At 37.6% G+C, this 24780-nt stretch overlaps 1 protein-coding gene and 1 pseudogene across 2 annotated transcripts; both read left to right on the top strand.

Annotated features, from left to right (window-relative positions):
• The first annotated feature begins 2599 nt into the window (after window positions 1-2599).
• LOC149026762 (protein LNK1-like) lies at window positions 2600-11998 on the top strand (annotated as a pseudogene). The gene is made up of 7 exons (XR_016173517.1): window positions 2600-3014; window positions 3924-4517; window positions 5473-5788; window positions 6301-7026; window positions 7638-7786; window positions 11246-11381; window positions 11477-11998. The product of XR_016173517.1 is annotated as a protein LNK1-like (transcript).
• A 3685-nt stretch (window positions 11999-15683) lies between these two features.
• LOC149026761 (TLD-domain containing nucleolar protein) lies at window positions 15684-24590 on the top strand. The gene is made up of 8 exons (XM_089156046.1): window positions 15684-16066; window positions 16634-17166; window positions 17281-17353; window positions 18704-18784; window positions 18865-18928; window positions 23064-23151; window positions 23749-23833; window positions 23913-24590. The coding sequence occupies exons 1-8, from the start codon at window positions 15965-15967 to the stop codon at window positions 24006-24008; spliced, it is 1122 nt and encodes a 373-aa protein (XP_089012172.1). The 5' UTR covers window positions 15684-15964; the 3' UTR covers window positions 24009-24590.
• Window positions 24591-24780: the final 190 nt, after the last annotated feature.

Raw genomic sequence — 24780 nt, 5'->3', positions numbered from 1 at the left:
TTGTGGCGTGCACCAACTATTAATTGTTGAACGGTAAAAGGGTTACAAAATGACTTTACTCGTCATTATACATGATTTTGATTACACCTCAAATGAGAATCATGCCATAAGTTGAATGTTCAAAAATAAAAACTAAAGTAGCGTGAAATTCTAGATGTTTGATAAAAAAATTTATTATAAAAATTAGATGGAATACTGATCCTTCGAGGTTGTAGTTGAGTCCGGATCAGCGACCTCGACCGGGAGCACTTAGTGGGGCTTATGGTGAAAAACACTTTTTGGAAAAAAAAAAAAAAAAAAACTTTTTCTCCACCAGTGGGATCCACTGGTTTTTGTGGTCATTGAATGAACATGAATTCCAAAAATAATGATTGATTATCTAAGCCGTTGAATTTTTATTTTAATTGTATCAAAATACTCTCACCATACTTTCATAATGAAATGAGATTATCAAGTTATGGTAAAATAGGAGGGCCAATGTTTGGATTTGTCAAAGGTGGTATGTGAAAGCGGTTAAAGGCCCAACTTTCCTAGGGGAGGTTTTGGGTTTGCACCCATTCGGCGGCATTAATATAAAGCTCACTCCCGAATGAACTTCAGTTCAAAAAAAAAATAAAGTTTGGTGGATACAATCACCTCGAGGACTTGATCCGTTGTACTCTGTTCCTATGGTAAAATAGGGGGGCCAATGTTTGGATTTGTCACAGGTGGTATGTGAAATCGGTGGTAAAGCGCCCAACTTTCCTAGGGGAGGTTTCGTGGTTCGCTCACCCCCGAGGCATTAATATAAAGCTCACCCGAATGAACTTTAGTTAAAAAAAAAAAAAAAAGTTTGGTGGATACAATCACCTCGAGGACTTGGTCCGTTGTACTCTGTTCCTGCTGGGAGATTTACCCCAAACTTGTTTCTTTGAATGCATTTCTTTTTCTTGGCAAAAAAAAAAAAAAGTATGAACTTTTCGACCAAAAATAGAGCATGAGTTTTAACACATCATAGGCATCATTCTCGACATCAGTAATACATGTTTCATGTTGATGACATAATATCATCATGGGTCCTACATAATCCCACTTGCGAAAGTTCCTATTATTATTATTTTACATTTTACGTTAAATAACTCTTGTGGAGGATCCAAGCATAATTATAAATTTTCATTCACCCTCTAGAGGCTTGGACCACAACAAGACTCACCCCGGAGAATAATGAGAATACGAAAAAAAACTAGGTGCTGGCGATAAATACATTTCCTCGAGTTTTTGGTCTTAGGCTCATATCTATTTGACATTACTGTCTTCAAATTATTTAATAATCATAATTATCATTAATTAGAAAATAAAAACTGCTTCACACCATGATCTTGCTAGGGTACTGTTGCTGAAGCTGAAGTGGTAATGTCTATGGTGTCCAACGTTGGATGGTTGCTACGTAAATTGTAGCCATTCAAAATATAATTTGGCTCATTTAAAAGAAAAATATTGTTTTTTTTACTTATGATTACAAACGTGTATGGTATTTTTTGTGGCTAAGATTTAATAAAATTCACTTATGAGACATTGGGCACCGCTACGTGCGGCCAATGTTCGAAATGTAGACCCATGTCGCCGTGTCGCCCCCCAGTGACACGGCGACATGGGCGACATATCGCCGAAAGTCGACCGACTTTTGGTAGGGGTTCGATGAAAAATCGAACCCCTGTTTCGAAGGGTATTTCAGGTCATTTTGACCTGAAATTTGACGTGTAACCTAATTTGAGGCCAATAAACACATTGGGAGTGTTATTTTGACCTAAAACATCACCTAACCTAAAGTTTATAATTGGCACATGTCCGGCTATATGCAGGCAAAACTGGAAGTTTGGAAAATTCATATAAACTAATGTAAATATGCAAAGAGAACACAAATACACTAACACAATTAGTAAAGAGATGTACTAAAGTTTACAATTCATTATACAATTATGTTAAGTATGGCTCATGCTTCACATATTGTTGCCGACGGACACGGGGGTCCCTATGTCACCTTGGCAAAAAACGAACGAAAAATCGGCGAAAAACAAACGAAATACAGTTATATATGGCAAATTTAGCGATATATCGCCGACTTTTCAGCGATATATCGACTTGTCGGCGATATATCGCCGACATATGGTAAATTTCGTGTCGCTGGGGGAGTCGTGTCGCCCCCCTAGCGACAGGGCGATATATCGCCGACACAGTGAACCTTGCGTGCGGCACTACTTTATTAAGATCCCCAAGTGGGGTTCATAGTAAAAAAATAATAAAATGTATTTAAAATTTTTTTTCATTACCTTAATCCTGTGGGCCCTGTAATTTGTAGTCAATAGCCGTGAGGTTGGCGGAAATGATCTGGACTCAACGATGGCATCCTACTTCGTGACTCCATAGAGTACGCCCTCGAGCGCGTGGGACCAAAGAGGCTGGAAGTCCCGTCGCGTCAAACATTTCTCTGACGTGGTTAGTCCAGTTGACGTGGTCCAATAAGATTTGAATAACAGATCTGATCTCATCTGCTCCTCTCGTCCACGAATCTTATTGACTTCTCTCGTCCCTCCCGTTTGCTCGCTTTCTATGCCGCCACTATTTTCTATCGTTAGCCACGTTGCTGACCGGCATGAATCTCCTTTATTTATATTTGCAGAATCTTCGTAAACCTCGTTCGTCCAGATTCCAGAACCTGCGATACGAGTGATCTCCAGCAGTATGGAATTAGGGTAAACGGCTTTCAGTTTCAATTTTCTCTGTTTACTCGTCAACTTTATTACTGGTTCTTCGGCTAGTCTTGTGGAATCTCTGGTATCAGTCTCTGTGAACTCTTCGACCTCTTGGCGGAGCAGAGACCTCCGTTGAACGAAGTTCCTGCAAATTGATAGCCAGCCGAATGAAATTATCCATTTGTTTTTCGTGAGAAACATGACATCAGATCGAACAATCATTTATGCATTAAGTGTTGGTTAGAGGATCTCGAAGTGATGTTACACTGGACCACCTATGAGGTAGGCGGAGTTTTATTTGTTTAATCTAACTCTAATGTCCATTCTGTGTTGCTCTGTAGTTTTAGGTTCAATGGCTTGTGAGGCTATAGTTTCCTTCGTATTCTTGCTCTGATTCTGCTTTTCGTTAGGCTTGAAATGAAAGGAAATAACTCTTTTCCGGTTATTGTAGAATAAATCCGTCCAGTATCGATTACATGTGAAATAGTATTTTAGTTGCCGATTTCTCGGCCATTGAGTAAAATATTCTCAGGCTGTTGTTTGAGAGCATGTTGTTTTGACGCATGTCTGATATTTTTGAATGATGAATTGAAAGGACCACCTTCTCCTGCTTGCTTGATCGGAATCGATTTGATGATTGAACAGCAGAAGTGCTACGACACTCAATAGTCGAAACTTCAAACCTGGAGAGACAGACAGAGAGGGGACTCTCTCATACCTGCTAACTCCTAGGATGAGAAGTAGGTCCCTTGTTTTAAACTCTATTGATATTGCTAAATGTCTATGATGTTCCTCGGCGATTCTTTTAATGATGAAATTTGTATTCCATGTCGATGTTATACCCCTTTTATTCCTGATTTCCTTCAACAGGGCTTCTGTTATAAATGATTCAGAAATCTTGTCTATTCTATTTCAAAGTGGCTTCGGTTCTAGATAGGTGCACTAGTACAGCTTATGGTTTGTCTGAGTTCTCTCCTTTCCCCTAGTCAACTTCTGTTAACGAGAATCACTTTTGGAGTGCCTATCTTGATTGAAATGTTCCGAAGTTTCTCCTGGTGACTGATGATTTTTTGAAATTGTTTATATAGATCTGCCTTGATTAAAAGAAGCAATTCTAGTAAATTATTTGAAGTATGTTTAGTTTTTATTTGTATGCAATCTCATAGGTATCTACTCTCATTGGTTTTACAGATTGAAGGTACCGTATTGAATGAGTATAGCAAGAATGATGATCATTTAGTAATTCATCCCGGTGTTGAAGAAGTATTTGACTCCTGCAGGTCAACTTGATTGCCATCAGAAACCACAAAATGAAGAAGCAAGTGCATTTACAAACTATGCAAATGACAAGTATACCACTGAAGGTGCCCTCCACAGAAAAGCTGAAGCAAGTTTTGCAACTGTGAAGGACCGGAAAGCTCCAATGCCCCAAATGGGTTCATGGTCTTCCACAACCGGTGGAATCTTTCCATCTTCATGTGATAATGATTCCATCAAGGGGATGCCATGTTTAATTGCTGATGGTACTAAGCTACCAACTAACTGCTTCAATAGTAACCACATAGATTTTATTGGCAATGAGTTTTGTGCAAATGATCCTATTCTTGGTAATAGAAATGCTGTAATAGGCAGCAGCCTGTGCCACTTCCCACATGGTGATATTTCTTCAACAGACAGTGAACTTGAGTATTTTTCTGACATACATGAGGACAAGGAGAACGGTGGTCTTCTATATTACAGTTGGCCTTACATTGGCAATTTTGAGGATGCTGACAGAGTGTTTAGGTAGTCATCAAACATATTTCTTATGTTTATTGATTTTGATTCAATTTGCCAAGTTTTCCATTTTAGGTGCTTGCTTACCTGAGTGGATGATCCTTTATTTTCCAGTGACATGTCCTTGTTTCAGTTTCTTTTTGACTTTGAGTTACTAATCATGAAAAAAACATGCTTATCTTGTGTGTCACCTGATCTCATCCTACCCATCCCATGAAACTTGTAAAGATATTCATAGTAGTTGTGTTAATAATAAAGGGTGGACCTTGGTGCAATGGTAAGGCTGCATCCCTTATGTCCCTCCCTAGAGCAAGCAGGGGGCCCAGGGTGGGGTTAGCTTCGTGCACTGGGTATGCCCTTGTTTTTTTTTCTTGTCTTTGTGATGATGCTTAGAATTATAATACTTATGGCTGATGTTTCTTTCATGGCCTTTGAAGGTAAAGCTCTTTATATGGCTCTAAATATCAAGATTTTGCACCCTTTTTGTTGTGAACATGTTTTCCACTTCCACATCACCATTTGTCAATGTGATCAGTTTTAGGTTAGTCCGTATCACCATCTATCCTTTTTTTTTTTTTTTGGGGGGGGGGGGGGGAACTATCAATGTGGTCAGTTCTAACCTGAAAATATTTCAGCATGCGGCAATATGAAGCTTTATAAAATGGTTGAAAAGTCAATGCTAAATTGCAACGTTAAATTCTCAGTAATTTCATTGGAAATATAGATGGCCGGAGACCAAAATGACATGTGGCTAATCCAAGGGGTACCGTACCAGCTAATGTTGTATATGATCTAACCAGCTCTGGATGTGGATCAAATTGTAAACTGTGAACAAACAATAATGATGATAATAATTCGTCATTGCATCATGAAAGTTCTATTGCTCTCTATTAGACTATTATAAGGCCTTTTATATTATCTTGTCTTGATTTTGTAGAAACTGTGATTCTATGTTTGGATGCAGGAATATGGGCCATAATGAAGTGTTGTCATGCTTTTCATCTTCCTCTCTTGCCATTCATGGTTCTGAAGTTGCTATCAGATCAGGCCTAAACCCTTCATTGTTCAATTCAAATGAATCAAGATGTACATCAAAGCATCATGAACCTGATGTGAAATTTGTGGTTGACACTGTCTCTCCTTTGACCAACTATTCTGGTGAAGATATTGATTCTCAGGTACTAAGTATTAATGAACCTGCTATTTTTGGTCACACATCATATGTCAGTTGGTCTGATGCAAATGCTGAAAATACAGAGCAATTTGAATCCATTGGACAGGTTAGTAAAAGTCATATTCCATATAATACCATTGTTCAGTACAATTTTTCAATGGAATAGTCTGCACATGATTGGTTTGCCTTCTCCAATTACATGGAGCTAAAAGAGGTAGGGATAGGCCTAAATTGACTATTGAAGAAGTAGCAAGAAAGGATATGCATCTGTTAGGACTAGACACCCATATGAGTGCTGATGGACCTGTATGGATTATGAGGACCCATGCGGCTGATCCCATTTAAAGAGATGTTCCTGGAATGCTACTTTGACTTTTGTCTCCTACTTATCCTCGTTTATGCTTAAATTTTACTACTATTGCTTCTCTTGTCTTTTATTTACCCTAAGGATCCATGTACCGGACCCTGATGAGTTGGGATAAGGTCATGGGGGTTGTTGCTGTTGTAGTTACATGGAAGTCTGTCTTAGTACCTTTTACCTTTTTATGTTGCTGGGGTTGTCCAATTTTCCTTGACCTTTCAGTTCATCTTAGTCAAATTCTCATTCCTTTGCTACAGTTCAATGTGCAACATCAGCAGTTGAAGCAGAACAATCAATCTGAAGGAAAAAGAAAAAATGAGTTCTCAGAAGTCAATGATGATGGTCCTTCCCATGGTCTTGTTCCTTTTCAACAATTTGCCACTGTGAACGTTCCCCCTTCTGTGCCCTCATACTCACACGTCTTTCCTTCTCTAGACATTCCACGACAGCAGCAAAATGTGAAACCTAATTTTTCAAGTCATTCACATACACAAATTCCTTACTTGCACTCAGACTATAAAGACCATTTGAATCAACTCCAAGTTACACCAACATCCAGTTTCAAGACAGGAAATAATGGCCATCCTTCTGTTTCTTCAAAAGCTTCTTGTTGTGCATCAAATTATGCTCAATCCCTAGAAAGGTCTCCTGATTCTTCACCCAAACCTTCAACAATGCAATCAGGGAGAAGGATGGGAAAACCTTTTCAACAGAAGCAGCTACATGCCAAACTAACTGGTGATCCGCAATACGAAGACTTGGGGATGAGAACTTCATTTACCAATCATGTTTCAACCAAAAAATGTCCATCTCAAATTCAAGATGACATTGGAGCTCAGGGTGATATCAAAGGAAGAAATGTTGTACGTCCAGCACAGGATTCTTCAATTATACAGCAAAGCTCTAGCATCAGCTCCACAATGTCTGTTCTAGTATCAGTAGAAGAAGCTACTTTTCAGCAGCTTCAGTACATCATGGAACAGGTATACTTATTTTCTTCTGGGAGTTTAATTTGATATCATCTCTCATGTCTCATGCATGAATGATTTTTTTAGGGGGGGGGGTGTCGCATGTGACAGGCATGCACCATTTCAAATTCTTAATTTTCATATAGCTATTTTGCCACCCTAGTGTCACATGTATTACATGAAATGGTCTTCTTTATTCGAAATTCACTTATCATGGGCATGCAAAGGTTATCCTGTGCAAAAGAGTTATGTATGTCACAAATGAAGGTATCCCTATGGGGTTATTGTGGAGGCAAGATCAATATCCTTTATATTGGAATTTTCAGTGAAACTGCAATCAGTTTTTAAGATGCCCATATTTATTATGGAGTTGTTGCTGCATGAGTGGGCTATTATGCTTTTTGTCAATGCTTTCAAATTACTGCCTGTTCACTTGCTTACTGGGGAAGGGGAAATCATGGTGACTTTAAAATGGTGATGGCAAGTGAGCTTAGAGGTAGAAGTCAGTAAAGTTAGCATCTATGTTTATGATGTGCTGATTTACTGAAAGTAAATGCTTTTCACCTTTGATTTTCATTCCATCATATTCACATAAGTTGTTACTGACTACTTCTAGTTAAATTCAGCTGGATATCAGGACGAAGCTGTGCATAAGAGACAGTCTGTACCGCTTGGCTAGAAGTGCCAAACAAAGACATAATGCTGGATATTTAGGCACGTGCAGCAGAAACTGTGGCGTTAAAACTGAGGATTTTAAGACCAAAGAATCAAATAAGTATAACCACTTATAGCATTTTTCTTGATGTACTGTTTCATTATCTGTGCAGGTGATACTTTAAAGGATCCTAAGATGCTCTTACTTTCATCACATGTGAAGTTAGTGTCTCTTATAATTTTTACAGTGTTACATATTATAATTTGCATTTGAAGGTACTGATTACATATCTCAAATTATCATTTTGTGCTAAAGTTAGCCTTAGTAGGAAGACATTTCAAACTGCAAACTGATCCCATCAATTCCCTTCTTCACTAGTAGGGCATATAGGAAGCCACAGGAAAATGTATGAAAATATTTACCAATATGCACATTTATCTGAGTTAGTCATCCTCTAAGTTCCTTGCACAATTAAAATACTAGGAAGTCTCCTTGCTTTAGAAGTCACAGAGTATGAGCAGTAACTGCACAAATAAAAATGAACTGAAGTTCAAATTTTTCTAAATTTGGAATTCAACCCTTTCATCTACTCGAGTAAAACAGAAGAAAATCTAATCGTGATATTTCAACGAGCACTGGACTGCATGGACACCCCTAAATCAGGCCAACAAAGAACAATATAGATCCTCAACAAAAGTAAAGTTAATTTTTAGGCAGAGTGGATGGTGGATATAGTAACAAAATGCTACTTTGGGGATAGGTATTCAGAAATGAGATTGGTACAAAGAATTTGTTGCCTCAAATACAGGCTGCAGTTAATCCTGACTTTGGAGACTAGATTTTGTCACAAAGCTAAAGGATTCAAAATGAACTAAAAAAAAGTTAAAAATATCTAGAAAAAACATCTACAATCAAGACTGTGTTCTCCAAGAAAAGATAATTCCCTTATATTCTTATCCTAAAGGATATATTTAGTTCAGCCAACAAAATATCTCTCACTCCATTTACCAAACTGGGAAAGGAATACAGCTATCTGGTATAGAGTGTCTCTTGGAAAGCCAAACTAGGCTCAAGGAATAGAGAACTTGTATATGTGGAATGGAACCAAACCAACTACAAAGTCTGAACTGACTTCAATATGCAGATTTATAGTTAGCAACTAACCTTTGCTAAGTCAGTACTCAACCATGTAGCTTTACGACTAACCAAGACAAGCTGGAAGCTGATGGAATAAGCAACAACTATTTTTTGGTATCCCTGTAGCCAAGTTGACTTGCTTGGTGTGGTTAGAGTAAAATTTGACTTGAGTTGGCTACTATATCACTAATCAAGTCAATTCTTGAATCATTAGAACAAGTTTCTGATTCAAACTGAGGGATAAAGGAAGGCATCAGAAAGAACTAACGGAAATCAAAGTTGTCACTTCCTTAGTGGGGCTGCAATCAATCTCTCTATAAGAAAATTTTGCAGGGGTACTGTAGTGAGTTGTCTGTTGTATCAAAACTGGAGAATTTGCTGTCACAGAGTAAGCGCAGCATATGATTTCGATTGCACAATTGGATACCTAATGAGAATGCATTTCCTTTCTTGGTTAGTTGCATACAAGGAGAAAACCTTATCTGAGAAGCATATACACTTGTACACATGGCTTTAAATAGCAATATTTGATGGTGGCTAAAAATATTTTTCATGTATTACAAACTTGTAGCAATTGATGCTGACACTAAAATGACTCAATGTCTCACAGACCATATATACTAAAGCTGAACTTATAGATTTTAACAGGTCCCTATAAATTATGAGATATCATATTGACAGTCACTGCCTGAGCTAGGTTTATAATGGGCCTTCAATTTCTAGCAAAAGGTCCCATTTTTATGCTTGCCTGAAATATTCTTTCTCAGATGGTCCTCATAGCGCATTCAAGTATCCATGTCAGTCAGAAATAACGGAACCAGCCAAGCTTCAACAATTAAGGTTGGTATAAAGCTTATCGATAAAATAATGTTTTCAGTCAATGGACTTGTTTTAGATATTAGTAGAAACAGAGTTCAACAGCTTTAGAGACAGCAGTTGATGTAGGAAAAGTGTGGAGAACATTTTATCCTACACATAGTGCGCACACAAGATTACAGGATGTGGTGAAAAAGTACCATTAGTTAGAAATTGATTATGAGAAGAAAAAGGAGGTTATAGCGGAGAATTGAGGATTTGAAAACAGAAAGCATCTTCTCATAAAGGCGGAGGCTGCCAAAACATAAACTAGGATATTTGGTTGAAGGAAGCCCTTACTGTTTTGCGGGTGGAGTTGGTTTAATCCCATCAGATCTCATTGTGGATGGTGTAAGAAGCACATCAGTTTGAATGTTTTGCATCCTTTGTAATGTTTCCTTCATTACAGGTGTCTTGAGCCCCATGAGGGTGGTCCCTTAAAGGGCAGCAATAGTGGCTGTTCAGAGGGTACACATTTTATTTTAAGAAATAGACAAAAACCAAAACAAGATAGGGTTCGTATCCAAGTTTCTGCATCTAGTCCTTTTTAATCCCTGCTGAAACTTTTGAATCTGATTTTTTGCATTAGAAAACCTAAAGAGAAGTACAGATGATGCTTGAAAAAAAAAAAGAGTAAATTGAAGACTTGAGAAGGGATTTAACTAGGTTTTAAACCTTTAACATGGGAACTTTCAAAGATAATGCTCCTATGTTTTTGATAATGGAAAACTACAATTAGCTAATGTCCTTTGGATCTGAATTTTTGCATCAGTTGCTTTATAATTAATTTCTTCCCTTGTTTGTTTGTGTTCTTTTATTTCGGGTGTGTTTTTCAAGTTGAAAATTAGGGAACGCTAACTGGTGTCAATCACTGTCTTATGCCAACCTTTATTCTGCTGTGGGAGTCTTTAGAGGTTTACCATGCTTGGTTTGGGTGTCTGCCATATAAATACAAGGAAAGAAAAGGAACTGAGGAGATAGCTTCCTTTTCTATTTCTCTTCTTCTTGTACATTTTCCCTGTTGAAACTCTCCGTTTATTCAGCCTGCTTTTTCTGTCATTTGAGCTTGAGGACACATTCCACCCATCCCCTGAAAACTAGAGGGAGGTATAACATGATAATGGAAGTGGCATAGGGTTTCTAACAGTTTGAAACCCAAAGTCCAGCAGAATGGGTAGAAGTATTTCAGTTGGAAGAAGTTTTTTTTTTTTTTTTATTTTATTTTATTTTAAATCTTGCATTGCGGATTGCCTTAATAGAAATATGGTAATAGCATCCTTGCATATCAATATTTGATGCATGGAATTACTGCATATGGCAATAAATTTTAATGCAATCTGGATAGTGAATGAAGAAAAGAACAAAAGGAAGCTGCTTAGTTTGGCTGGTAGAATAGCCAAAACAAGCTGTTGGTTGGAAAATATTTAATGTAATTAGGCCTGCATTGGTTGATTTAACATGGAAGCACAAAAGTCCTATTACCAATATTCATTTCATGCTCCAATTCTCCTGATTCAAGTAATGATATCTTGGCTAAGACAATGTTATTTTTACTCTTAGAATTTGATCCTGTTAGTTCTTGTGCAGATGCATTCGATTTATGGATGTTGAAGCTGATACAAATCCGATCGATCGGTCCTTAGCCCATTTACTTTTCCATAAGCCCTTGAATGTTTCCACGACAACCACTAACGATGTTTTGTCCCAAGAGTCTCAGGCTATGGTACGAATCTTGCACATTGGGACTGAACTTCTGAATTCTATACTTCAGCTCTTCTTTCATCTGGCTAAATATTTTGCTTGGAACTTAATGTGCAGCTTCATTGGTATCTGTCAACTGAACGTGCAATGTCAGAGAACTTGGTTTGCCTTGAAGAAGTTTCCCATTGTGCAGAAACATAGCTGCATATGGAGCAGTAGAATGTGAGCTTCAGCTGCAACTCAATTTTAGCACTTCCATGTTTTCATATTTCTGGGTGTTAAGAATAAATAATATTTTGAAGAGGCACCAGCAAACACATGAGGTGGGATGGCATCTTCTGGAAATGCAATTTGATGTCATATAGCTTCAAAAGCTTGAATATGACAGAACACACCCCACCTGTTACACATATTCAGTCATTAATTGATGTCTTCATATCTTTGAATAAATCTACTCATTTCCGGAATGCAATTCGATGTAATATAGCCTCAAAAGCCTGTCACTTTGTGCTTGAATATAACCGAATACAGCCCACCTGTTGCACAGATTCAGCCATTAATTGTATGTCTTCATATCTTGTAATATATCAACTCATTTCTTGATAAAGAAAAGGGAGTTGAAATAGTGGCTAATGGTTACATTGTTGCTTTAACTTCCTTGTTCCACATTTATCATATTTGCCTTTTATAATGCAGTTTTTTTTTTGTAACCGCCTTTTATAATGCAGTTAAAGGCATAGACTCATTACCTTCTTAACATTCTCTTCGTCTCTTTCACAGAGAACCCCTCTCCTCATCATTGAGGGAAGGGGGAATGGGTTGGGGATCCATAACATCCATTACATAAGCTACCTGGTTGGTCACATACTCAGTGACATGACATGAGGTCTAACCCACCACAATCATCGTCGGGTATAGAAATGTGCCTCTCCTGACCACACAGTAGGAGGTGGGGGATCCACTTATTAGTATTTTGAAAAATCACAAATAAATATCTCAATGGACCTCATTTGGGCTTCACCCCTATTGTATGGTTCAAAGTCCTTAGGGGAGCAAATTGTTCGACCTTGATAGGGAGCTGATCCAAACCTCTGCCAAGGATTACAAGAAGACCAACAACTTATCTATCAAAATTGTCAGCATCTAGCATGCCTGTCATAAACCAGTGGAGATTTTCAAATAAAGCGATGGAAGAATAGCTAAGGAAGTAATTTACTTTCACTCTGGATATCAAAACTGTACATAATGATTTCACTTTAGTGCTGATGTGGTAAAGCCAGATCAATGGATTAACCAAAAAAGGGTAAAGCCAGATCAATGTGTTACTATATGGAGCATCTTATTTGATGTATAATAGTTTTGACCTATACATCTTCTTAGATGTATAGGTCTTTTGACCTAAACTCTTTCATTTAATATAATTGTTATTTTTTGTTTTGGCCAGGAAAAAAAAAAAAGAGAGCATCTTATCGTCATCCGATAGGTGATAAGTTGTAAGAGTATATTATAATATAGACACCTCAAAGTGAAAAGAAATACGTTGGGGGGACCAAGCTAAGAACACCTGAAAGAAACGAACAACAATATGATCCCATATTCCCATGTAACAACAAGATGCCTAATCTGGTATCAACATGGGGTTTATGGTAATAAAATAAAAAATAAAAATAAAAACCCTAGAAGAAAACATCATTACATGTGGCTTTCCAAATTTAACCTGTAGATTTGGCAATACAATTATGAAAATTACGCCTCATCCAAATATGCAAAATGCAAGCTCCTAGGAGAAGCTTCCCAATAGTGTCGTCAATCGTAGAACCTTTGAAGGTTGAGGCTAGCCATCTGCACTCAATGTCTAGGGGCTGGGGGTGTCTAGCTCTAGGCTAAATGCGGAGAGGTCAAGCAGTCAAATAGGGCGGGTGAAGGGATAGGCAAAGAAAATGTGAGAGGTGGTTTCAACATTAGGGCAAAAAGTGCAAGAGGGGGAAACAAGAATAGAACAGTGAATAAGGAGGGCTTGGGTTGAGAGGCAGGAGAAGAGGGCTGTCCAAACAATGAAGAGTTGCCAGGGAATATGGCCTTTGAGACAGGCAAGCTTGGCCCAAGGTACAGGGAGGAAGCGCTACAGATGTGGTTCTAGGTAGAGGCAGAAGAGAAGATATGGTTCTTTGAAGGAAGCCAAAGCTGCTGCCCTTGGGGGAGCAGGAAATTACTCTAGCACCCACCACATTGTAAAGAATGCCCTTTTGGTTTCGGGCTCTAAAGAATGAACGTTTTCTAGTAGTGCCAAGGTCAAGCAAGAAAGGGATATTGGACCCATCCACAATTCAAAAGGAGAGTGCAAAGGGAAAGGAGCTATTGCCAGGTTCAGGAATAGTTAAAGGGAGAAGGGGCAGTCCATAGCGAATTGTTGTCTTAAGAGTACATTTTTTATCCGTTGACATTAAAAATGGCAGGGGGGAAACTTGGGCTAAAAGATACAAGGAAACTTGTCTCCCACTCCCACCCCAAGCAATAATATACCATTTTGGAATTTACAGGAAAGTAAGACATTTCGTTTCAAGATTTTTCCACCCCTTATGGTAGAGAAATTTTTTATCCGTTGACATTAATAACTTCAAAAAATACAATACGAGCCGGTCAATACTGAGACATGCACAACTGTAAAGAACATGATTAACTTCAATAGTTCAACTTTGATGGGGTTCAATTTTATGATTATGTCTACAGCATCAACGAGTGTAATTTAATTCAGTCGACATGATTATATTATGCTTTTTAAGGAAAATCTCTTAAAGGCTGATAAAGTTTGGTGAAGGGGGGGGGGGGGAGAGATAGTTTTTAAAAAATGCAAAACGATTTGCACACCTAGCTAAATGAACCTCCTACGCAATGAATAGGGTTCTAAAAATGGAGACTAAGTTATTGATAACAATTGTCTTGAAGAATGTTTTGATTCTGATACAAAGATAAAGAGAAAAATAGTTTTGTTTTAGGGTGTGGTTTGCTTCTTTCATTAAGTATATCTTTGTTTTTTTGCTTGAAAATATCTCCTTTTTCCCTTTCTTTCTTATTTTTTTTTTTAAATTAGGTAAATGAAAGTCATTGGAAAAAAAAAAAACCAAAGGAAGCCAGACTTACATATACATCCGGGTTGAGATCCTATATCAACTATTAATGTTTAATTTTTCTTCTTGGTAATTTTTATTTGGACAATTAAAGTTTGATCTAAATTATTTTTTATTTGAAAAAAATAAAAATTTGCATTTGCCTCTTCAATAGTATCAAAAAAATACTAACCAAAGACACATCATTAATGGTGAAACTTTCACTTAATTTAATTATTTTTATGATCAGAATTTCATTATGTATTTTCTAAAAGAATATTTAATCATAGTCAATGTTTAAAGTATCGGTATCTAAGTATTCGTATTGGTTAGATGATTTTAAGAGACATTGAGTATTGTATCGTTTTGACTAATATATTTTAATGTAATTCAATGGGGGAGACGTATCAAGATGTATCGTATCGGTTTGGTCAAGTATGGATATGTATCGGCTAGTATTGTATGGAATTGTGGAATACTTTGATTCTTGATCATAGTTTTCGTGGAATACTTTGAATCTTGATCATAGTTTCTTTTGACATTTTCTTACTTATTGTACATTAGATGTATTAATTAATTTAATTAGTTATAAAATAATATAAAGAAAATAATCTTTGAAGAAGAAAATATTTTAATGAAATTTGTGCAAAAAGAAAAAGAAACATTTCCTTGTCATTTACATTAAGACATGGACTGCAAGGAAATATTTCATTTTCTTACCAAAAAAAAAAGGGAAAAAAAGAAGATATTTTATCCTTTATTCGTTTCCATTAGAATATCATAAATTTAAAAAGTATTTTTTTAATATCTTCTGATATAGTGACATTTCGGTTATGAAAATGACTAAATTACCTGATTGTTGTATGTTAATTGTGTATTCTTAATTGGTCTTTTTCAATCAATACTATATAGGTGCAAATGCAAAAACGTAATTTTCCTATTCTAGGCCAACAATTCTTTTTTGACTTTTGAATTTTGATTGATTCTCTAGTCCCTGCTAGGAGGATTTTTTTTTTTTTTTTTTTTTTTTTTTTGGAGTAATCAGGGTAGGAGGAATTTGGAGTGCTTCTTAAGTTTAAGCTTTAAAAAGGGGTCCTACTTGCTCAGTTGGCGTAGGATTCTTCTCATTGATCTGAAAATGCCACGTGGCACACCGAACCGGTCCCAGTTTCCAAATTTTGATGGATGAGCCTCATCACCACTGGTCATGTGATAACTCATCACCCAGCTCTTCACCGATTGATCAGAGGAATCTGACTTCCTCATCCGAGCTTTCCCTATTTGCACTATTACCAGTTTCAACCCGGAAGGATCAAAAACAGAGAAAGGATAACTACTTCGCTTCGACGTTTTTCTTTGTAGGGATGTAAACCATTTGCTTTTGTTGCCTTTTCTGAGTCTGATGCGAGTTTAGATTCTGGAGCACTTAAGCTACTTTCCAAATTTATTACTGTTTCCCCTCTTGGCGATTCTAATTCTTTGTTCTTAGCGACAATCGATGGGCCGTGAACACTCCTTTCGTAGTAAAGCTGCACATTTCGTTTCTGATCTGACCACTGTGCTTCTCAATCCAATCTCCGATGAACCCCTAAAGCATCGTGTAAGTGTTTGCTTCTTCAATAAGCTTTTTCAGTTTCCTCTCAAGTATTTCTTATAAATACGATGGTTTATCTGTCTAAGATACTTATTCCGATTTATGGTGCCTCGTGGTATTAGGATTTAGCAATTGTTTAGCATCGATTTCCTTAATTGGTTTCCTGGATTTCACTGTTTTGCTTAGGGTTTCTGCTCACTGTCAAACTTCTGTTTTAGTTTTATATGATACGATCACCCTGAGTCATTGATTTATAAGCAGGATTAAGTTTCGGGAACAGACAAGTTATTGTTATCAAGTTGATTTTTAATCCGATTAGATGTCAAAGAGTTCTGACTCAAGACCGACACTAGCCCCAATTCTTTGGAAGTGCTATTTTCTTTGTATTTGTTGCAATCAGACTAGATTTTGGTTTTACAAACATTTGTTGTTACCTTTGCTGACCAGAGGAGTGAATTTGAATGGTCTTTCTTCAGTTTTACTGAGGTCGTGGCCTGTGACAAGAACACTAGAGAACTTCCTTCCTTTCAATATAGATGTTTTAACTTTTGTTTCGAACCAATGTTTTCTTAGGAGGAGGTGACGGAGCCAAAAGAAAGTGAGGAGGAGTCCAAGGCAGAGGAGGATTCCGAGCCTCTAGAAGATGGTCCTGATACATCATCTTTTACCGCATTCCTCTACTCTTTGTTAGCACCTTCAGAATCTGAGGGTCATTTGCATGGTGAGGCACAAAATGGTTATCACGATGAAATGGGTGAGTCGGCGTCTGACCGCTTACCAGTGAAGGAAAAAAATGGTAAGAAGACACTGTTTTCTCGGGGAAAACAATCACTTACAAGAGTAATCTACAGCGCCACAAAGTTTAATGGCTACAGAAATCAAGTCCTAGGACGGAAGGGTGATCAGAAAATGAAGAATGATGACATGGGCAATTCTAACTTTTCTGGGCTCGAGTTGGGCCCTGTACAGAAACCAGAGGAGGAGCCAAGATTTTGTCTCCCAGATATTTCCGAACCTTCGTTGCTTCTTTCGGAGAAAACACGAAGTGCTCTCTATGCTTCACTTCCATCACTTGTTCAAGGGAGGAAATGGGTGCTGCTCTACAGGTTCAGACACACTTATTTTATATTTTAGCAACTTCCTATTTTCTCATCTACCGTTATTAGGTTTTAGTTAGTTTATTTCTTACTCTTTCGGACATCTGTCCTCTCTTAATGCAGCACCTGGAGACATGGAGTATCACTTCAAACCTTATACAGGAGAAGTTCACTTTGCCCTGGTCTTAGTTTGCTGGTATTGCCTCTTATGCAGTGTTCTAAACTAAATAGTGTGAAGCAATTTTACCTACATGATACATCTGAACACACACTCTATAGTTCCATTGTGCACTTGTGTTCACACTGTTCTAAACCATCCAGGTTCTTTTTAAGTCACTATTTTATGTACACATGTAAATAGCATTTTCTTCTTGTAGCAATTACATGTGTGAATATCTCTCCTTTTTTGTCCACTCTTTCTTGCTCCCCTCATCCCCTCCCTGTCTTCCGAAGTGTCTGATGATACTGTGGACATTACTATGTTGGACTCCAGCGTGTTTTGGTATTGCCCTCAGAATGAAAAATAGGCCTTTCCTTGGGAAATAACAATATGCTGATCAGCCACCTGCATTGCCAACACCATATCTAGGCTGCTCATCCATTCTGGGTTGCAAACCTCTCACTTTATTATTATTATTATTATTATTATTATTATTATTATTATTATGATTTGCCAAACATAGATTTGCTTGGAGTTCTTTCAGGCATTCACTTGCTTTTGGATAATTTTTTGATTTCCTTCTCTTAAAACAAACACCACAAAATAGCAAATCGAAAAAGAAACAAAAATGAAAACACAAAGATTTAACGTGGTTGGTTCACACACCAATGTGGTATGCTACATCCACAAGCGAAGAAGAAGAGTTTTTTCATTATGTAGATGAAGAATAGAAGGAGATCTCACAACCAATTGCCAAGAACGGTGTTACGAGAATTCTCACCCAAAACCCTAATCGAAAATCTCAAATCTCTCAATAATGTGATAGGTTAACATAAGATACATATATATAGACTCTAATTGGGTAAACGTGTCAACCCATTGTGTCGGGTTGTACTGTACCTTGGGGGTTCTGCCCCCACATCCTCTCCACAGAGCGAGATCAATGGAGGACACTCCTCTGCTTTCTCCACAGATCTCCGCCAGCTTCATTTGGGTCACCACCAAAATATGTTGATGCGGGTCCATCTTCCAATTCAGGTCAAAACATAACACCTTCTAGTGGACTTCATTGCTGAGAAGCATCGTATAAGTTTATATTCTGTTCTAACTGATGCTGTAAATTGCTTTAGCATTTCACTAGTTCCTAAAATTCATACACGGTGATCCTAAGGATTTCACTGTCAGAATCCAAATCTATTCATGGTGAAGTTTTCTATTAAAACGATGGACTATAATATCTTTCCTCGTTTCTTTGTGCAGAAGTCCTTTTATTCCTATATATCAATACTCAGGGCCCACCAGATTAATAATTGTATGTGATACTTGGAATGCCATTCTGGGATAAATTTTCCTTGTTTATCATTTGTTTATGCCCACGCATAACAGGTTGTTGGGGACCAGAAAGGTGCAGTATTTGGTGGATTGGTTGAGGCACCTCTGAGACCAACCAGTAAGAGGAAATATCAGGTTTTCTTAGAACACAATCTTGTTGTACTTGTCACCATCTGTTGTCTTCTGCATTTTTCACTGAAAGTTGTCTGAAACAGGGTACTAATGATACTTTTGTTTTCACAAATGTATCTGGGCATCCAGTGGTATTCCGTCCCACAGGTACTAGTTCCTTTCTTTTTCTTCGTGTCAGTAGGCGGTAACAATTATTAACCATTCCTGGCCTTCTATTTGTCATTAGAAATTATTATAAGACAGCTTTGGTACACATGCTGTTACTGTTGATTTAATATTTAAGATATAGGAAAATATTCTACAGGTTATATTGATCCCTTTCATGCTGCCTCTCTTTCTTAAACCTTCCTTTGCTTAAAATGTTGACGATTTCAGTCTTAGTTCATGACTTGGATACTAATATTTGTAAGAGGGTAGCTACTCAGAAGAAACTCTCTTAGCATTGGATTACATCAGTACCCTTCTAATGTAGTACTGTATTTGATTGATCAAAACAGTAGCCAAATAGGACCTTTCCCAGGGAATCAGTTTCAGATTTGATGGACTTAAAGTGAAATAGAGTTTAGATAGGGAAAGAGGGCTGAAACTAGAATGCTATTATAAGGATAATAACATATAACGAAACGGACTGAATAGATCTTCAAATAGGGGCAGAACTATTATGAAGAAAGTGACAATAACAATGTAACATATAACACCCAAGCTTTACAACCGCAAGGTGGATCGATTGGATCGAACACCAACCTACCTTGATCAAACACAAGGGTTCTCCAAAGAGGAGGAATGCTAGCAAACAATTTGATTTCAATTCATGAGTTGTCTTCACCACTTACATAAGTCTCTTTATATAACATTTCAAAGAGACATAAACATTAATGGTAACATCCAACCACTAGTTAACACAACCTACTACAAACATTAATGGAAACATCCAACTACTACCCAACACTACTAGTCAAAACAATAATGGAAACATCCACTTACTATACCCCACCACTAACCAACACTACCTACTAGCTCCTTTTGTTGACTTTTCAAAGCTAGACTTGGGCTTAGTTCAAAATAATGGGTTGATATTCTCCCACTAAAGTAATCCAAGCTCATGAAACCGTGGGCTCATTTTATCCCACTATAATAGTCCTAGCCCATGCAAGCCATGGGCTGTTTTGGATCATATCCTTAGGCTTTGATGGGCTTGACCATTGGGCTTTTCTCTTTTTTGTATATGCTGCCAATTCTGCATCACCTTCCCAACAGAAGTACATTATTTCTTTCTGGTTAACCATTCCCTTTATGGTTGTGTTAGTTAAAATGACAGATTTTCTCAGTAGCAGTATTTAATAATTAAACCACGTGACTCATGCATGAGCTTAACAGCTAATATGACCAGGATTAAGTACTCGCATTAGGTGTGATGTGGAAAGGTGATTATATAAGACCGCATATAGTACTAGAGCAATGCAAAGTACAGTAAATATATGCATAGAAATGGTCAAGAAATGCATGGACGTGCTTGTGATACATATACAACAGAGTTTTGAAGTATAAAACACCTTATTTTGCAATATGCAAGGTTCCAGGTTTCAGTTTCAAGCTTGGTTTTGGCTAGGATCATGTATGGAAGACTTTCAGTCAAAATCTGGAGAGATGGTTTTGATCTTAATTGTCAATTTAGGTCCTGACTTCTATATAACCATATTTTGGGCTTTAAATATGGTGAACCCTTATCACCAAGGGAAAAGAAAGAAAGTGAACACTTAGATTGTTAGATACACATACGAAGTGGTGGTTTGACTTCTGACTTTAGGTCCACACACTCATTTTTAGCTAAGTAATACATATTCAACTCTCAGTGTTGCACAAAACTTCCACAAATGCTGAAAAGCATCACTTTCAATGCATTCTGCTGCTTCTGCCAAACAACTTCTTCCATGTTTGTGTAGGGGTGATTTGGCCAAAAGCAAACCCCCCCCCCCCACAAGGAGGGGAAAAAAAGAAAAGAAAAGAAAAGAAAAGAAAGAAACCTTGAGACTCAAATATGCATTTTATGTTGATGGTTTTATATTATTTTGGCTGAAGCACTACTGAGACGACGCACATCATCAAAATTTCACCAAAGTAGCCAAATTGTTAAAAACTGAAACCTTGTAACAAATTCTCTACGGTTTTGTTTTGATTTCTTGCCAACCAAATTATCTTGGTTGCCAAAAAAGCAAACCAAACTATCTCATCAATGTTATATATCAAGCTACATGCAAGGTTTGAGTTCTGTCCGCTCTAATCTAGTGAGACAACCATCCAAGATAAACTCAGCCTTATACCAATTAAATGGGGTTAGGTATATAGATCCTTGCCCTCCAATCGGCTCTATTCAAGGTCATTTTTGATAAGAGGCAAAAGCTATGTATAGCTTTGCTCGGAACTTCTCATAGGGTCAGTTAAGTCTTACCTTGGCTCTTTTAGTTCCTCCAATCTGAGCCAAATCACTTCTCTGTAATAAAGTGAGCATCCAAAGATCTCCATTGAACTTGGTGATGCCACCTCAAGCATCTCTCTTATAACTTACCATGTATTGGAAGTGTTCCGAAATCAACTCTTATAACTTCATATTTTATTGCACTTTCTTTTTGTATAATGTTCTCAGCTTCCCATCTTGCAAATTTATACCCTTTTTTTTTTATCTTATACATACTTAGTCCTCTCCTATGTCCCATAAGTGGCTCATAGCGTTAGTATTGCTTAAACCTCATCATCCCCCCCCCCCCCAAAAAAAAAAAAAAAGGAAAAAGAGAGAGAAAGAAAGAAGAAAGTATTGATTTTGCGACTTTGCCATTTTTGGCTTTACATTTATTTAAATTCCCAAAATTTGTTGAAATGGTACAAATTGGTGTCATTTCTTATGTTATTTGATTTGTTCCAACTCATATCAAGGATAAAATAAACTTTCCAAGGCTTTCAGTTCCATACTTTACTGAGTTCCTAATTTGTTGTGGTTTTTTTTTTTTTTTTTTTTTTGGGGGGTATTTCTGTTAACATGGGTGTCCGTGCTTTTGGCTCAATTAATTTTGTGGGTCCAAACTGACCCCACAACCATATGAACCGAGGTCACTTGCTGGGGTCAAATTAGAACCATCCAACTTTCGCTAAAAGCAATGAAGAGCACTAAACAACCCCTTGTGAGTGGCCCAAGGGGTATGAGAGTTGAACTTAGGACCTCATGCTTCCTTAGACTATCATTCTTGCCAAGTTCACTAACCCATGCTTCCTTAGACTATCATTCTTGCCAAGTTCACTAACCCTGTTGGGGTTAAAATGAGACATAAGTAGTGTGTCTAATGATTCTGACCTGTATCAGACTCTACTGAGCCACATCAGTTTATTTGATTATTTTTCTTGGTTTCAAGTCATTCCTGAGTTTTTTTTATTATTATTATTTATTTATTTTTTTCTAAAGAAGGGTATCTTTTTGATACCCACCATCGCTAATTGTATTGATTGATACGACATGATCTCTATCATACTTGATTGATATGCAACCTGCTACACACGTGCATGAAACTTCAGATGGCTAACATTTGATGTGGCTTTTGTGTCTGAACCATGGTTGCTTGTGCATGTCTTTTTCTTTTTACTTAGTTACTGTCCTCACATTTTTCTTGAGCTGTTACGATCGTCAGATTGATTTTTTTGTTTTTCATTGGGGTGCTGATTTTTATGTGGAAACATGGGCCTGTTAGAAACATCTGCTGGTGATTCTTACAAAGTTATGAATCATATCTTTCCTAGGACATCTTTTAAAGTACCATATTACATTGTGTAATAGCTCTCTTTTCTTTCCAATTCACCATCATAGTAGGGCATCAATTTTCCTAGTAATTCCTTCACAACTTCATTGTTAGATTGGTTGAAATATTTAAGGATGGGGAGGACTTCTAAGCTAAGTATGGTGACACTTGTCTCTGCCTGTGTTGGAAACATTATTAAATTTTGTCTTACAGAATTTCGCTGTGAGCGCACTTGGACCATGCTTAGTTGTTTACTGTCAATGCATATCTTAGGATGGCTTGCAGTGCTGGAGTAGTGTGTACTTTTAAATAAATTCATACTCGTCATGAAACCTTCATTTAAAGGTGCTTAACCCTACTGAAACCATGAATCATCTACAATTAGTTCATACTGTTCATGAAACCTTCATTTGAAGGTGCTTAGGAACAATTTTGATGCAAATCTTATTTAGTTTAGTTACAGAGTATTTGGATTCCAACCGCTGTTAAGTGTGCAGGGGCAAATCGTTATTTTACTCTTTGTTCCCTCAACTTCTTAGCATTGGGTGGAGGCGGTCACTTTGCACTTTATTTGGGTGATGATCTGTGAGTTTCTATTCCCTTCAAAATTTCCTTTTTTAGGTTCTTATTTTATATTGAAGAACCCCCACTATTGTTTAATCTGTATGCTTAGCAACCCACCTGAATGTGGCAGAATGACAACAATGGGGTTTTTCAATAGTACCATTTTGTGTTGAATCTCCTTTTCTTAACATAAACTAAGAGAGTCCTTTTTGTATACAAATTAATGTGTGCCACATTCCTGATTGGGGGAAGGAGAATTTGTCTTACACTCATCTGGATGTGGCAGAATGACAAAAATACGCATCTACATTTTTGGCATCTTGTTTTGCCCCTTCGAAATCATCATTTCAAATGGTGTAGAGTTTTTTTGTAGCCTGATAGGACACTATGCTGTGGATGTTTTGGATTGGGGGTTTCAAAAACTGGGGAAACACATCCTTGGGCAAACCAACCAACCCATTCACCCCACAAAAAAACCCTCTTCTCCCCTCCTTTTTCTTCTCTTGGGGAGGGTGGTCAGTTCCTTTGGTTAGCCCTTATGCCCCTGTGACAAATACTTTAATGATCAGTGACATTGATGCATGTTGCCTGACTTCTATCTTCCATTCATTGCTGCAGATTGAGGGGGTCAAGTTCAGTTTCAGAAACTTACGGGAACTCCTGTCTGGCACAGTCAGAGGACTTTAAAGTTAAGGAGGTTGAGGTATGCTTATTATTGTGCCCCAGCAAACGGATGATAGATTCTTTTGAACTCCTGTATAAAAATTTATGATACCATGCAGCTATGGGGCTTTGCTTATGCGTCAAAGTATGAGGAGACGATCGCTCTGTGCGAGTCAGAGGCTCCTGGAATCTGCCGATTAATGAACCTTTCTTAAACGTCCTGCCAGTGATCATATCCTGTGACGAGGTGACCTATGGCGTCAGTCAGAGGTGAACCATTTATACATATATAACCCTAAATACTGAAGTGGCATGGACGTATAAATGTCAACCTTGTACATAAAGATTCGTTTCATGATAGTGTATATATATGTCCATCGCTTATCCCAAAAAAATCTATATGTCCATCCGCTTAACCAGGCACGCATTGCGTTCAAATTTTGGAATTGTAGTTATAACTGGTGTGTGAACTTTAGGGATCAAGACAGTTGAGCTCCTGAGCTCTTACGGAGTGTATTGTTGTTTTACATTTCGGTAAGGTACTGTATGTAATTGTTGGTTGAACTTGGATCATCTCAACGTTTAAATATGATACTTGTAGGTTATATATCAGTTCACTTCGTTTTCCTACAGGAGCCCCCGTCCAGGTGGCTTTGGATGAGCATCAACTTTTCGACACACGGTGATGTTGAGTAGAGCCTAGAACCAAAATTTTCTGTCGGAGAACCTGAATCGAGTTTCCGCCCAAAGGAAGATTGCAAGTGGGAAAGTTAAATGGCGAGGCATGTGGATAGAAATGCCGAGGCAGGAGAGCATATATGAGACTAAATTATAGGTTGTGGTTTGACACTGTCATGTGGCACAACCGTTCTTATTCCAACGCCTCTGCCTCTGGTTTTTCTTCCTCTCCCTCCTCTCTCCTCCTTTCTCCTTTCTCATCATCTCCCTTATCTCTCCTATTTCCTCTCTTAGTCTGTTACCGAATTT

The sequence above is a fragment of the Hakea prostrata genome, chromosome 1, assembly GCF_041222555.1.
Source record: "Hakea prostrata isolate BN-2017 chromosome 1, UWA_Hpros_2, whole genome shotgun sequence".
In the NCBI taxonomy this organism is placed as follows: Eukaryota; Viridiplantae; Streptophyta; class Magnoliopsida; order Proteales; family Proteaceae; genus Hakea; species Hakea prostrata.
This window is presented reverse-complemented; position numbering and strand designations above follow the sequence as displayed.

Excerpts from the sequence above, each read along its gene's own strand:
- LOC149026761 (XM_089156046.1), top strand. The coding sequence starts at position 15,965 with ATGGGCCGTGAACACTCCTTTCGTAGTAAAGCTGCACATTTCGTTTCT. Across the intron at positions 17,167-17,280 it reads AAATGGGTGCTGCTCTACAG|CACCTGGAGACATGGAGTAT; the intron begins GTTCAGACACAC and ends CTCTTAATGCAG. Across the intron at positions 17,354-18,703 it reads GCCCTGGTCTTAGTTTGCTG|GTTGTTGGGGACCAGAAAGG; the intron begins GTATTGCCTCTT and ends CACGCATAACAG.